The sequence below is a fragment of the Caenorhabditis elegans genome, chromosome I (genome assembly GCF_000002985.6).
Source record: "Caenorhabditis elegans chromosome I".
NCBI lineage: Eukaryota > Metazoa > Nematoda > Chromadorea > Rhabditida > Rhabditidae > Caenorhabditis > Caenorhabditis elegans.
Window position 1 is genome coordinate 11632931 of NC_003279.8, and position 14364 is coordinate 11647294.

Genomic DNA, 14364 nt, shown 5'->3' on the forward strand with positions numbered 1-14364 from the left:
TCTTTTCGAGAGCCTAATAAAATTCTTACTGCTTTCCCCAAAAACCAGTTCAAATCTGTCGAAAAATTTATTTATGGAAAGCAACACTGGTTCTTTGGTGTATTGGACGCTGTCGAAGGAATGATCGTACCACTGTGATCTTTATATTTTTCCGATACTAGTTTGTAGATCTCCGTTACGATATTTGTGAAAGCTGCTTCAACGTTGGTGTTGTCGAGGGCAGATGTTTCTGGAAAGTGGCTCATTGGCTCACAAAATATGTACACTCCTTTAACTCACCAATAAACGATATGTGATTCCTTTCAGCGTAGATTTTGGCCTCGTCTGTTGGAACTGCATGACTCAAGTCGCTCTTATTACCAACCAGCGTAATCACAATATCCTCGTTAGCGTGATCACGAAGCACCTTCAACCATTGCTCAACACTTTCATATGTCTTATGCTTAGAGATGTCATAGACTAGGAGAGCTCCGAGAGCTCCACGATAGTAAGAAGAAGCACCACAACGAAAACGTTCCATTCCAGCCGTATCCCAAATTTGCACCTTCACTGCCTTGCCTTCTACCTATAAAATAAACTATTCAATGAATTTGTGAGTTTGACTCACCGAGATGATTTTCGTTGCGAATTCTACTCCGATTGTCGGTTTTGATTTCAAGTTGAATTCATTTCGTGTGAAACGAGACAGAAGATTCGACTTTCCGACGCCTGGGTTTCCAATCAGAACAACTGAAATTATTTGACGTTTGAAATTTTGAAAAATGAAGTTACTCTTGAACAAGTAGTAGTATTCGTTGCCCATTTTTCGGCTGACAATGAGGTGTAAAATGATAAAGCCTATTTGAAAATTGTTTATATACTGGGACAGTTGAAAAAATGTACATATATGTACATAGTGTTATGAAATAGTATTTCAGACTTATCATACCAGAAAAAGGGAAGGTGAGCGGCAGAACTTTATTTGTCAATGCAATTTCGAAATAGTTGAACAGGATATTTTTACTACAATTTGCGATAAAAATTGCTTTACGTACGATACGATACGTTGGTGTCCAAATAGTTCTAGTTGCAAAATTACAGTCACCTTGTGCGATGTTTTCAGAGCGAGAATTTCCGGTTTGTCCTGGTAAATGCATATGAAAACTTGAAGTTCTTTTCAATTCAATTTTGAAGATTCCGAAAAATGCCAAAAATGTTTCGGAATTCCCCAGTCCTTTGAGAAGTTTTTTTGGCAAATGGCGTTCGCCTTCACTTAAGCTACCTCAACATGAACTCCCGGAAGACCGTAAAACACCATTTGACAAACATTGCCAGATGTTTTCAGATTATTTATACACTTTATTCTGTCCGGTCACCTGGCCTGGTTTTTTCTCATCGACCAGAAAGTGTAGCATCGCTATAAAAACAGTATGAAAAACTAATTTTTATGAGACTATCAAAGAATGTCATCCGAAAACCCAGTGCAATCAAAAAAAGAAAATGTATTGTCATTTAAGTGAACCTCGTTTTCGTATTGGACGTCATAAATAATTAGCTTCATGTAAGAAAATATATGTCCACGTTTCTCATTATTCTGTGATATTTCGGTGGTTCTCATCTCGAGATTAGTGATATCCGCCGACAATGCATGCTAGGATCTATTTTGAACCATAATGATCAAATCGTTCTTATAACTCGCAGAGATGTCCGCAATTAATACACGAAACTCGCAAATTGAATCACTGTTAAGTTCAAATCGGTAAGATTTTTTCGGAAAACTTTTTTTTGGAAACCAGTTATGTTTTACAGTAACTTTTCTACTCACTTACATAAATCAATAATGATGTTTAACCGTAGTTGTTGTTGTCAAAAAACACACTAAATTGATTCTGATTTTCAGATCGCATCCGGAGTTATCAAATTTATGGAGGCTGTGCATAAAGGGAATATTTATTTTTATTGTACTTGTATTCATTGTGTTTCTACCAGTGCCAATTGCTTTAGGACTAACGGAACTGCTTTTCGATGGTATGTTTTATGCTTAGGTTTAGGCTTATGTTTAGGTTTGGGCTGAAGCTGAGGCTAAGGCTGAGGCCTAAGCTCCTAGGCCTAGACCTAGGCCCCCCGGCTGATGTACATGATTAGGCTTAGGCTTAGGTTTAGGCTCAGGCTTAGTCTTTGACTATGGCATAAGCTTAGTCTTACCTGTGCGGAGGACGAAAAAAGAAACTCTTTACCGAAAACTATAGCCTAAAAATTGCATGTTTCAGATTAATGTTGCATTAAAATCTTCAGTGGAGTAAATGAATATGCCTGATCAATTGCATTCAACACTTTTTTCATTCGCAAAACTTCATGCTTACAGAACGCCTCCAAGAATCACCGCCACACAATTTTTCGGGCAAATCAATCGAATTAACATTAAATCCAGGAGAAGAATATATAAAGTTTACATACGATGTCATCAATGATGTATATTCACATTCACCAAAAAAAGGATTCATGGCCCAAGCTTATTATATGGAAAATATGAAACGTTGCGAAGAACCGGATCACATCATGGTTCATTTATGCAAGATATCCATTGATGATGAAGCAACTGTATTAGAAAACACCACTATTAAACATAATTTATTAATTGTGTTCAGATTTCCTGGCACTTTGATTTAAAATCCATAGAACGACCTATTAAAAAAGTTGAAGTTCGCATGGGTGGATTTGCTGAATTCAGTGGTTCCAGTTTAGCGAGAGCGAAAGCCTGTATTGGAAACGTGAGAAGTGTAGTAGTTATGCTGATCACATGAAGTTGTTGTTTAAGGTATGTAGGGTACTGGCCAATAACAATATTGAAAGGATCGATAACCCAGATATAAGCATTTTTACAGTTACTGTGGGTTTGAATTCAATCTCACTAATACTTAAAATAATTTATTTAAGGTAATGTTGCTTGGCAATTCTCAAATTTTCCGAACCAATTGGAATAAAGGAACCGAAATTGAAAGTTTCTTAGTTAGAATTTATCCTGGTGAGTGCACATCACATTTTTGTCAAACCGAAAAATTTGCCGAATTTGCCAAATTAAAAATTTGCCGCACACATTTATGTAGTTTGACCCACCAGCCGTCCGCGGGTTTTTAACTGCCGTTGCGTCAATTTTGGGACTTCTGTCAACCTGTTCTTTAGCATTTAAGGAATTCAATTTCGTTAGCATTTCAGAACTGTCAGATTTTCAGATACTCCCGAAGATTCCATTTCAAACAAAACGTTGGGCAAACTAATCGAACTTCCTTTCAACTCTGGAGAAGAGTATTCAAAGTTTACGTACGACATCATTAATGATGTATACTCACATTCGCCAAAAGAAGGGTTCATGTCTCAAGCTTATTATATGGACAATATTCAACGTTGCGAAGAACCAGATCATATCACGGTTCATTTATGCAAGATATTCATGGAAAAAACCGCAACTGTATTAGAAAGCAGCTTTAAAAATTAAATATCACATATAATTTACAGATTTCCTGGCACTTTGATTTGCAATCTTTTGGACAACCAATTAGAAAAGTGGAAATTCGTATAAGTGGATTTGCTGAATTTAGTCCTGATGACAGTTATGCAATGGCAAAGTCATGCATAGGGAATGTAAGGAATCTTGTGGTGTATCTTTTAAAAAATCGTTGTTTAAGGAATGCATTAAAATTATCAATGACAATATTGCAACATTCGAGAATCCAATAACAGATGTTTTAAAAATTACCGTGAGTTTTTGTTCTAGTTATGCAGTTCCAAAAAGAGAATAACCAAATTAAGGTAATACTGAGTGGCAATGCTCAAGTTTTCCGAACCAATTGGAATAAAGGAACTGAGATTGAAAGTTTTTCAGTCAGAATTTATCCTGGTGAGTTCGCAACATATATACATATATACATATAAACATACATATATTCATATATACATATAACAACACCCCAATTTTCTAATTTTCAGAGCTACCAAATTGAAAGGCATTCAAATTATCATTGCAAACGGAACTTAAGCGGGATTCACGTACAATATCTAATTGCAGCAGAACTTTTAGAAAGATGATTCTCAAAAGGAAGGATCGACATTTATTTGAACTACAAAGTTTTGCAACGAAAGGGTGTTTTTCTGAATTTCCAAACCTCTTAGCACTTTGAATAAAAAATTACCGATCAGACATCCAAGCCTGTCAGATTTCCAGGTTGTAAGACAGTACAGGGTGAGTCAAAATTATGGTAAGTCGAGGCGCGCGCGCGAAAGTTCTGTGGTTCGGGTCTCCCCGCCAAAATTAATTGATTATGTTATTTCGTGTTTTGTTCATTTATTTTTCCATCGTTTTTCCTAAAAAATAATTTTTTTTTCGCAGGTATGAGAGCGTCACCCATGCGTGAACCCATCGTTCGTTTTCATAGGAATGGTGTCGCGGCGAAGAGCATTGCTCGACGGCTCAAAGTGTCTGAAAAACTTGTTTCTACCACCATTGCACGGTTCAAGGAGCTCGGCAACTTTTCCGATAGATCCGGACGCGGAAGACCCCCCACAGTCACTACACCAGCGATGATAAAAAAAGTTCGTGGACGCTTCCGTCACAACTCCGGGCGGTCGGTCCGTGCGATGGCCCGAGAATTGAAAATTTCGCAAAGTTCTCTGTGCCGAATGGTAAAAAACAACTTGAAATTGAAGGCTTACAAAAAATCTACTTGTCAATTTCTGTCTGAAGCTGCTAAAATCAAGAGAAAAGACCGTGCCATGAATCTACTCCGAAGATTCAGAAATGGAACTCACAGGAAGGTACTTTTCACCGACGAAAAGATATTTTGCATTGAGCAGTCTTTTAATACGCAAAATGATCGAGTTTATGCAAAAACTCAGCCAAACTCCCGCGTTCAGCGTACTGGTTACCCGAAAGGAATCATGGTCTTTGCCGGAATCACTGCTAATGGAAAGACTCCACTCATTTTTGTTCCACAAGGGATAAAAGTTAACGGAAACAACTATTTAGATATGTTGAAGACGGAACTCATGCCCTGGGTCAAGAAGCATTTCAAAAAAACAAAATGGACTTTTCAGCAGGATGGGGCGCCTGCTCATAAGCACAAGAACGTTCAGGCATGGTATGAAAGCAACTTCCCGGACTTCATCGCTTTCAATCAATGGCCACCGTCATCCCCGGATCTCAATCCGATGGATTACTCAGTATGGAGTGTCCTCGAAGCAAAAGCTTGTTCAAAACCGCATAGGAATATCGATTCGTTGAAAGATTCACTGAAGAAGGCATGGGACGAGCTGGATATCAACTACTTGCGCGCCACAGTCGACTCGTTCCCTAGGCGTCTGGAGGCCTGTGCTGCTGCTAATGGAGATATTTTCGAACTTTAAAATGTTTTTCTATAGTGTTTTTTACGGTGAATAAAATGTGTATAGTTAGAAGTTGTTTGTGTTTCTGGAAAAATGTATGGAGCACGGGAACTACTTACCATAATTTTGACTCACCCTGTATAATAAAGAAATTTTATTTTTACAAAAAATCTCACAGTACCAAAGAGTATTTTCAGGTCCATCTCCCCAAGCAACGTTGTTCGTTTGCTTCATTATCAATTTTTCCGATTGTCTCCATGCAAAACTGAAACAATGTTAACATTATTCAATAGGCTCGAAGAGTTGTACCTCGTTAGACAACTGATTAAGCTGGGTACGAGAGAAGTTAGTGCAGGCGGTGAAAGATGGCCGTTCTTCCGGAATCAGATTCCAGCAAGACTTCATAAAGTAGTACCTCAATTTTGAAAATATTAAACATTGAGGATAGAGAGTTATTATTCTTACATCTTAGGAGCGCAATGCTCCGGTTCGGAAAGCGTATTTCCCTTTCGAAGGAAATCAGCCAAAACTTGCAAAAATGCAAAATTGTTGGAATCCAATTCGTTGTACGGACTTTCTCCCAGGGAGAATATTTCATAAAGGCAGACACCATAAGACCAAACATCCGATTTCGAATCAAATCTTATTTTTTCTTCTTCTTCTTCGAAACACTCGGGGGCCAACCACTTTATTGGAAGAGCGGTGTCCGTTGTTTTTGTTCTGCAAAAATGTTGATAAGCATCACTGAAATATGGGATGAAAAATACCTATAATAATCTTTTTTATCATGACGTCTGGCCAATCCAAAATCTGCTATTTTTAGAACTCCATTGTTTTTAATAAGAACATTTCGCAAAGCCAAATCGCGATGGACACACTTGAATAAATAACACGCACGTGAATATACAACACTGATAGCTCATTGTTTTTGTTAGGCTTAAGCTTACTTTTAGGCTTAGGATTTGGCTTAGGCTCAGGCTTAGGCTTAGGCTCATGATTGGACTTTAGCTTAGGTTTAGGCATAGACTTGGGCTTAGGCTTATGCTCAGGTTTAAGCTTATGTTTAGGCATAGGCTTAAACTTAGTCGTGGACTTAAGTTTAGGCTTGGACGTAGGCTTAGGCTTTGGCTTAAGCTAAGGCTGGACGGAGGAAGAGAGAAAAATAAATTTCAGGAATTTCAAGAATTGTAAATAAGATAAATGAAAAATCAAAAAGTGAGCAATTAGTGTTGCATATTTACGATCGGCAAAAAACCTTCATTATGGTTACATCTTACCGGCACTCGTTCCAAATATTGCATTCCATTGGCAATTTGAAATGTGAAAGAAAACAAATCAGCTTTACAAAGTGATTTTTCATCCAGTTTCACTGAATCTTTATCGAATTTACATTTTCTCAAAAACTTCAAAAGATCGCCATCCTCCACGTACTCCGTTACTATCATCACACTGAAATAGAACATTATAGGATCATATTGTAGTTTAAAAAAACTCACTTTCTCTGTGTTACTACTCCGACCAGAGACAAAATGTTTGGATGTTTTTCCATGCTGCACATTACGTTCAACTCCTCATGAAGTATTTTCTTCTGTCTAATATTATGTATGTTTGATGGTTCTAGAAATTGAAAAATTTCAGATAAGACTATAGCTTTCAAAAGTAACCTTTAACAGCCACAATCATGAAGTTAGAATTCCTTCTCTCTCTTCTGAGCTCTGCACGATAAACTGTACCAAAAAATCCTGACCCAATATAGTTTTCCGTAGAAATTTTCAAATTTTCAGGATCAATTTCCAGATGGTTGTCACCGATAAGAGATTTGATTGTTTCACTGATTAGTTCAGATTCAGTCTGAATTCTCGTCCTATCTAAATCGTACTTGTTCGAAATGGGAAGAGATGTCGTAAGAAGTGAACGTTCAACATCTTCTTCACTTCCTCTGCAATTTGATTTAAAGTATTTTAGCTTGAGAAGTCAAGGTAAAAAAAAAAAACGTACCCCAAGTCTGAATTGCTCGAGTTCGTCAAAATGCGTCTCCAAATGTATAAAAGGAATAATGAAAGTGCTAAAAATAAAAGAACAAAAATGATATAAATGAATATTGGAAACAAATTTCTTAACATCATCTCTGAAATCAACTAGTCATTTTTTGGACTTTGTGCAATCGGCATCAAGAAGATTATATCTGTCACATCTGACACCGATTCCTAATTTTGGTGTTTTGATGTTCTTATCATATTAACTAGATAGCTACGGAATTCTCTATCTTCTTCTACATGACTTTCTTATTGTTATACGATAGATCTAAAGAGTGAATAGCATAGTTAAGAGAAAAGCAGTGTACGGGCTGAATTATTTATAAGCCAAGTACCCGCCAGTAAAAAATCTAATCCTATTTTCAAATCCATTTTTTATAACATCGTTGTTCATTCGCTTCACTCTCGATTGTTTCAATTGTCTTTATGAAGAACTGAAAATATTTTCAATGTTAAAAAGTTACTTCAATTAAACATACCTCTTCCGATAACTTGTTAAGTCGGATCTGAAAAAATCTAGTGCAGGCCGAGAACGATGGACGTGCTTCAGGAATCAGATTCCAACAGGCTTTCATGAAAGTATATCTGAATATAAATATTGTTACTAGTTCATCAGAGTGGGACTTTTCATACATTTCCAGAGTGCAATGCTCAGGCTGGGAGAGCTGATTTCCCTTTCTCAGAAAGTCTGCCAAAAGTAGATCATACGCAATATTGTTGGATTCTAATTCCTTGTACGGTGGTTCTCCGAGGGAGAATAATTCGAAAAGGCAAACACCGAAAGACCAAACATCCGATTTTGAATCAAATTTGTTAATACTTCCTTCAAAACACTCTGGTGCCAGCCAGTTCAGTGGGATAGCAGTGCCTACTGATCTTGTTCTAGCGAAAGTTTAATAAATCGATTATAGGATTGTTAAGGCTCACCTATAATAGTCCTTATTCTCATGCCGTCTTGCCAATCCAAAATCCGCAATTCTTATTACACCATTTCTTTTGATCAGAACATTCCGGAGAGCCAAATCACGGTGAACACACTATAACAAGGTAGTTATTCTTGAAAAACATTATAAGAACCTACGGGGACCCGTTCCAAATACTGCATCCCATGTGCAATTTGAAATGCAAACGAAAGCAAGTCAGCCATGCAGAGTGCATCGCCATCGGGTTCCAACTGATATCTCACATAACTTTTGCGTTTCAAAAACTTCAAAAGATCTCCACCTTCCACGTACTCCATAATTAACATGACACTGAAATTAAATATTGAGTGATGATTTTACAAGGAAAAATATATTAAACTTGCTTTCTTTCAATAACCACTCCTACCAGCGACAATATATTTGGATGCTTCTTCATTCCGCACATCACTTTTAATTCTTCGTAGACTAACTTCTTTTGCGAAATATCATGATTGTTTGAAGATTCTACAAAAATTCGGGTTACTTCTTAATTGGACACATTTTACCTTTTACAGCTACATCGAAATAAATTGAATGGCTTGAAACTTCTTGCGTCGGCTTCCTTCTGAGCTTTGCTCGATACACCACGCCAAAAAAACCCGACCCGATTGATTGTTCATTGGAAATTGTTAAATTCTTAGGATCAATTTCTAAGTGATTTTCATTGACGAGGGATTCGATTTTTGCTTTAACCTGATCAAATGGAGTCAGAGAAGAAGATGGTTCTTCCAGATCAATAAGATTAACTAGATTCGACGTTGGAACTGGTAATGTGCTCGGAGGGTGAGAAATCGGGAGAAGTGACGTTTCCAGATCTAGTTAGTTTTTTCTGTAAATTGAACTTTTATTATATTAAAAAATAATGGCCAAAACATTATCTTACCTTTTAATCTTATGTTTTGTTGATTTAGTGGAGCCATAACCTATGCAGAGACAATATAATATAATTGTAAAGGTAGACATAATTGAACAGTAAATAATTATAAGAAACTTTTGTTGATCCATCAAAAATGTTGAACAACGAATCACATTAAGTGACCCTCAAAGAGAATTAATTCTAGTCATGGAAATATGAGGAATCTTGTTAGAAATCATTCATTTATTATTTATTTTATTGGCATTTGGAAAGATTACTACTACTACTTATTGCTTATAATACTGAACAACAAATTTGTCATCGCAGTTAATTTGTCAATCGCAGTTAATTTGTCAATCGCAGTTAATCGCAGTAATTTGTCATCGCAGTTAATATGATTGCTGATTACCAAAAATGCAAATCCTCGATATAAATAATCGTATTAAAAGTGGAAAACAAAGGAAAAACAAGCATTACCAATAATGCCACCGAGTGTGCCGGGCTACTCACAAAGAGATCCACTGCTTACCATCTCGGATTCGTAAGTTTTCGTTTATTATACAATGGAAAATTAATAATGGCATCGGTTTCCACATACCAAAATACCTATGTAGCTTCAATTTTATACTGATGTAATAAGAAAAATTGAGCTGTCATGGGACCCTGTGAGACTCCTTTTATAACGAGCATTTTTTCAAACCAGAATGTTCAGATACAGTTTTTAGTAGACTTGTTAGTAAGTTAAAGTTTGGCATAAAAAACTCCAAAACCACAGACTTATGTGTTTGACAGGGTGCTCATAATCCAAACGGGGAAAAATTCAACAATTAATTTTCCAGTTCACTCGAAGATAGTCCTGCTTCACGGATCAAATCGCTATGCGTGTATCTTCTAGTATTTGCAGCATTTTGATTATTTCTGCCCCAATCGCTCTTTTTCTGACTGATGTATTCTATGGAGACCCTAAAGCACGTGATTCAAGTAGGAAGCGATATATAAGTATTCCACAAGTCTCTAATATTGTTTCAGATCTGATAACACGCTATATAACAATCTTAGCAAATACTACATCAATTTTGTTCGCCCGTGATTCGACATTTTTAGCTTCAGAAACCACTAGTGAGTTAACTAGTCCCGTTACACGTCAAAAAATTAATTTTTCAGCAAACCCAGCGCCTATGAGTGCCGGGATTCAAACGCGAGGATCGTATGCGAATACAAAAAGTTTACCAGTTCCAGGCGAGTTGTTGATAAAATACCATAATTAGTGTAAAACGTTTCAATTTCAAAGCAAAAATATTTTTAGATTTACCACCATCTACTCTGAAAACTACAACTAAACCTGTTATCACCGCTACGAGATCAACTGCTAGAATCACTACCACTAGTAAGTCATGGTGTTTCAAAGTTTTTGATACATGGTACACTTTAATTATTGTCGGTTTTTTTCCGGAATCCGACATAATTTTGGGTATCCTATAATTCAATTTTAAGCAAAACCGGCTACAGCCAGCACTACCAAAGCAACTACGAGTGAGGTGGTGTCTTATTACTTTGAAATTAGTTTGTGTTTTCAGAAGCTTCGACTTTAGAACCACCAGAGGCTCCTACTAAAGCATCAACTGCTAGAACTATCTCCACAACTGGTGAGTTATTTCAGTTTTGCTGAATCAATTTTCAATTTCACCTAATGAGTTTGTTATATATCGAATTTGTAATGATAAGAAGAGCTTTATTAGAAAGCGATGAGCAGTAAGATGTAGAATAGTAGAATAGTGAGGAATGATCGAATATGAGAGATTCGATCAAGGAATAAACATGTGGATAATACGTGGAATAATAATAAGAGAGTTCGAGAGCTTCTTATTGTCGAGTTGTCATCGCCAAGTAGTGCGAACACGTTCACGTCTCGCCGTAACAGAGTTTTTTTCAACAAACTAGGCTTACCACCAGCTACTACAAGAACTACGACAAAACCACTTACTTCCACTGTGAGAACAACTCCTACCACAAGGTCTACTAGTAAGACACATTATTTTGAAGTAACTGGTTAACTAAAAAATCAAAACAACCCAGAGGAACTATAATGCGTCTGTAAATGTGAGCTTTCAGAGACTACCACTTCTCCGCCAACGACAACTGTCACTCCTCGCACAACAAGATCATCGACTGCTAGAACTGTAGCCACAACTAGTGAGTCATTAATGTTTTCTTAAAATTTTATTTTCATAAAAACGGCTTTGTACGAATAATGATATTATGTAGAAACCTCACCATCTACTCTGAGAACTACAACAAAACCACCTACTACCACAACGATTGCTACAACAAGAATCACTACTAGTAAGTTATGCTGAAGGTTTGAATTTTTACCAAAAAAAAAGAAACATTAGGTCGATTTAACAACAAAGTCAGTTCCGAAATCTACCACAAATTTGAATTTTTAGAGACAACAACTTCTCCGCCGCCATTTACAACAACAGTCACTACTACTACATCAGCTGCTAGAACTATTGCCACAACAAGTAAGTTCAGCTTGCTAGTGCGAATTTTAGTGCGTATCCTTTAAGAATATAGCTTTTTGCGCATAGGTTATCAATAATAATGAATTTCAGCACCTATAAAAACTGTTCCACCGGTTAAAGTGTTCGGCAAAGCAATCAAACCGATACCAACACCTGGAGAAAACATCCTCGATTTTGAGTATGATATTGTTAAAGACAAGTACTCCCAAAGTCCGGAAAATGGATTATTTTCTCAAGTTTATGATGTGAAGAACATCCGACGTATCAGAGATACTAATACAAATGAGGTTTATTTTGGCTTGGTCGATGGAGCTGATCATGGAACTGTGAGTGGGTGTGAATTTAACAGTGTATAATGGTACGACTTTCAGATTTCGTGGCGCTTTGATAAAGATTTAAATAACAACAAGATTGGAAGAGTAGATATCGAAGTTCGAGATGATGAAGAATATAGTTACAATGGCAAAGCAATAGCGACTTTTTGCATAGCTGATGTAAGAAACATGTTACCGTTTTGATATCAGTTGTTTAATTTTAGGAATGCTGGATCATTCGTAGAAACTCGGTTACAAGTATTTACGATACAAAACACGGCCAAATCAACGTCATAGTAAGGTTGTATGTAGTTAATTCTGATAGCAGTTATAATTTCAGTTCATTTTGACTGGTGGCGACGCACAAATATTTAGGAGAAGTTTGGGAGAGGAAGCACATTTTCCCAGTTGGAAGTTGACAGTTCACACAAGTGAGTAAAAACACCGTAGGTCTTATTCTCGGGTAGTGGACAATTTAAAAGACACAGACATATCGAGATCAAATGGGGCGTGTAGATTTACGAAGCGGTTTTTTATAAACGTTTTGTAATTCACAGTCTTCCCGTGCCATGTCCCCCATTTTTTTTATACACTTTGAGGCTGGTTAGTGGAAAAAATAATTGTATAGTTGCAGAAAAATAAAATTCTCTCGGTTTTCCCCTCCCCCCCACCCCTTCTGAATAGTCAATAAAAACTTGGAAACTTATATTTACCAAAAACTATTTCTAACTATTTTTTATTAATACTCAGGTGGACTGGACCAAGCAAAAAAGCTTACAAACCAGGGGTGGGCGGCTAACCGTTTTTTTCGGCTAACGGCTAATTCGGCTTAAGCCGATTTTCAAAATTTTCGGCTAACGGCTAATTCGGCTGAAGCCGTGTTTCAAAATTTTCGGCTAACGGCTAATTCGGCTAATTGGGGAAAAAGTCGGCTATCGGCTAATTCGGCTAAAATTAGCCGGGTTAGCCGGTCGGCTGAAATTCGGCTAATTCGGCTAACTTTATCAGTTTCAGATTTTTTTTGTTGATTCAGCAAGTTTTTCACTAATTTTGTGGGTTATCAAGTAAGTAACAATAATTCAATTGGTAACAGAAACAAAAACACACTGAAAGAAATTAAACAATAATAATTTGTTGTTAGCCGAATTAGCCGAATTAGCCGAACGAATATTTCGGCTAATTCGGCTAATGTCTGCTAATATCGAAACTCGGCTAACGGCTAATTCGGCTAATCGGTAAAAAGGTCGGCTAACGGCTGATTCGGCTATTAGCCGCCCACCCCTGTTACAAACCGCGTAGGAGCTAGCAGGTTCCTGCGCGGTTTGTAGGCGTTTCGTGTGTGGTTCAGTTCATCTGGGTTTGCGGCTGTGTAGTGAAAAACGTTATATTATAGTTACAAAAATAACTAAACTCGGAACAGTTCTGAATTGGGCTCTTCGAATATGGCGTCCTCATCGTCCTCCCAATTTTTATAGTTCTTGAACTTGATACATTAACGAAAATGTAATATTTTACCAAAAACTATTTCTAACTATTTTTTAAGTGCTTGGCAAACCTATCAGACTGACCCCAACGCCGGATCAAGGCGAAATAGACTTCTCTTATGACATTGTCAGTGACAGGTATTCACAGATTCCGACTCGCGGATTCATTTCTCAAGCTTCGGAGTTCAACTTACTGGAACGAGTGGAAGATACCGACGAAAACACGGTTTATTTGACACCAATAGAAGGAGAGAATCAAGGAAATGTGAGTAGAAGCTTAAGCTGACGAAATTAATTTTAAATTTTTAAAAATCAACATTTTGAAGATATCCTGGTTTTTCAATTTCGAATTAATTGATAAACCCGTTAAATTGGTGATCGTTAAAATAAGAGGAGTCTGTAAAAAGAGTGCTGCGAAGGCGGAAATATGCTTGACAAAAGTGAGACGTTTTCAATTTAAAAGTGTGCAATTTTTCATTTCAGAAATGCTGGAAGATTTCTCAGAGCACAACGATTTTTCATAAACCCACTGGTAGAATAATGAGGATAACTGTAAGTTTCCGATTAACGCGAAGCTATGAATAATTTTTTATATCTTTGGATATCTTTACCCGGCAACTCAACAATTTTTGCACAGCGATTGGGAGTCAACACGGAAGTTCCCAGTTTATTTGTGAAAATTGTTACTGGTAAGTAAAATGTTTGCATTAGGGGCTTTTATGATGGACAAAGGGGGCATCCCCTTCGGTTTTAAGAGCTCTTTTTGGCGCCCTTTTTGTTGGAAACTGGTGCCCTAAAACCATATTTTAACTCCACATTCATCCGCTTA

The 14364-nt window shown here is 37.0% G+C and overlaps 4 protein-coding genes, 1 non-coding gene and 2 pseudogenes across 9 annotated transcripts; 4 read left to right on the plus strand and 3 right to left on the minus strand.

Moving 5' to 3' along the window:
* Positions 1 to 52: 52 nt before the first annotated feature.
* Positions 53 to 5561, minus strand: rab-11.2 (Ras-related protein Rab-25; the record flags this gene model as incomplete). 3 transcript variants are annotated; one of them, NM_001264762.2, is made up of 4 exons in its annotated part: positions 53 to 229; positions 280 to 565; positions 608 to 729; positions 772 to 802. In NM_001264762.2, the coding sequence occupies 4 exons, from the start codon at positions 800 to 802 to the stop codon at positions 72 to 74; spliced, it is 597 nt and encodes a 198-aa protein (NP_001251691.1). In that variant the 3' UTR covers positions 53 to 71. The 3 variants fall into 3 exon arrangements, 1 of the variants encoding a protein (NP_001251691.1); NR_101628.1 differs by lacking the exon at positions 772 to 802 and adding an exon at positions 5540 to 5561 and having other exon boundaries at positions 72 to 229; NR_050594.1 differs by having other exon boundaries at positions 72 to 260; positions 307 to 802.
* Positions 1683 to 3980, plus strand: W04G5.5 (PAW domain-containing protein; the record flags this gene model as incomplete). The annotated part of the gene is made up of 11 exons (NM_060566.4): positions 1683 to 1738; positions 1880 to 2007; positions 2345 to 2580; positions 2628 to 2750; positions 2798 to 2869; positions 2917 to 3004; positions 3213 to 3448; positions 3496 to 3621; positions 3666 to 3737; positions 3790 to 3877; positions 3967 to 3980. The coding sequence occupies 11 exons, from the start codon at positions 1683 to 1685 to the stop codon at positions 3978 to 3980; spliced, it is 1239 nt and encodes a 412-aa protein (NP_492967.4).
* On the minus strand, positions 5552 to 7484 carry W04G5.10 (receptor protein-tyrosine kinase; the record flags this gene model as incomplete). The annotated part of the gene is made up of 8 exons (NM_060568.4): positions 5552 to 5623; positions 5668 to 5773; positions 5824 to 6078; positions 6126 to 6235; positions 6636 to 6807; positions 6855 to 6975; positions 7023 to 7297; positions 7357 to 7484. 8 exons carry the CDS (start codon positions 7482 to 7484, stop codon positions 5552 to 5554), a joined length of 1239 nt encoding a protein of 412 aa, NP_492969.2.
* Positions 6331 to 6383, plus strand: W04G5.15. Its single transcript, NR_050595.1, has one exon. It is a non-coding gene; the product is annotated as an Unclassified non-coding RNA W04G5.15 (non-coding RNA).
* Positions 7485 to 7756: 272 nt separating the features above from the next.
* On the minus strand, positions 7757 to 9276 carry kin-23 (annotated as a pseudogene). The gene is made up of 9 exons: positions 9240 to 9276; positions 9050 to 9185; positions 8863 to 9006; positions 8701 to 8821; positions 8476 to 8647; positions 8322 to 8431; positions 8028 to 8276; positions 7874 to 7979; positions 7757 to 7828 (listed from the first exon to the last, which is right to left on the minus strand). Coding segments are annotated over exons 1-9 (1147 nt in total).
* An 814-nt stretch (positions 9277 to 10090) lies between these two features.
* On the plus strand, positions 10091 to 12490 carry W04G5.9 (PAW domain-containing protein; the record flags this gene model as incomplete). The annotated part of the gene is made up of 13 exons (NM_001377638.1): positions 10091 to 10193; positions 10242 to 10331; positions 10377 to 10451; positions 10519 to 10599; positions 10707 to 10745; positions 10790 to 10858; positions 11325 to 11405; positions 11478 to 11555; positions 11660 to 11737; positions 11828 to 12063; positions 12109 to 12231; positions 12276 to 12347; positions 12392 to 12490. 13 exons carry the CDS (start codon positions 10091 to 10093, stop codon positions 12488 to 12490), a joined length of 1224 nt encoding a protein of 407 aa, NP_001364612.1.
* A 1104-nt stretch (positions 12491 to 13594) lies between these two features.
* Positions 13595 to 14090, plus strand: W04G5.12 (annotated as a pseudogene). Its single transcript has 3 exons — positions 13595 to 13800; positions 13862 to 13975; positions 14019 to 14090. Coding segments are annotated over exons 1-3 (392 nt in total).
* Positions 14091 to 14364: the final 274 nt, after the last annotated feature.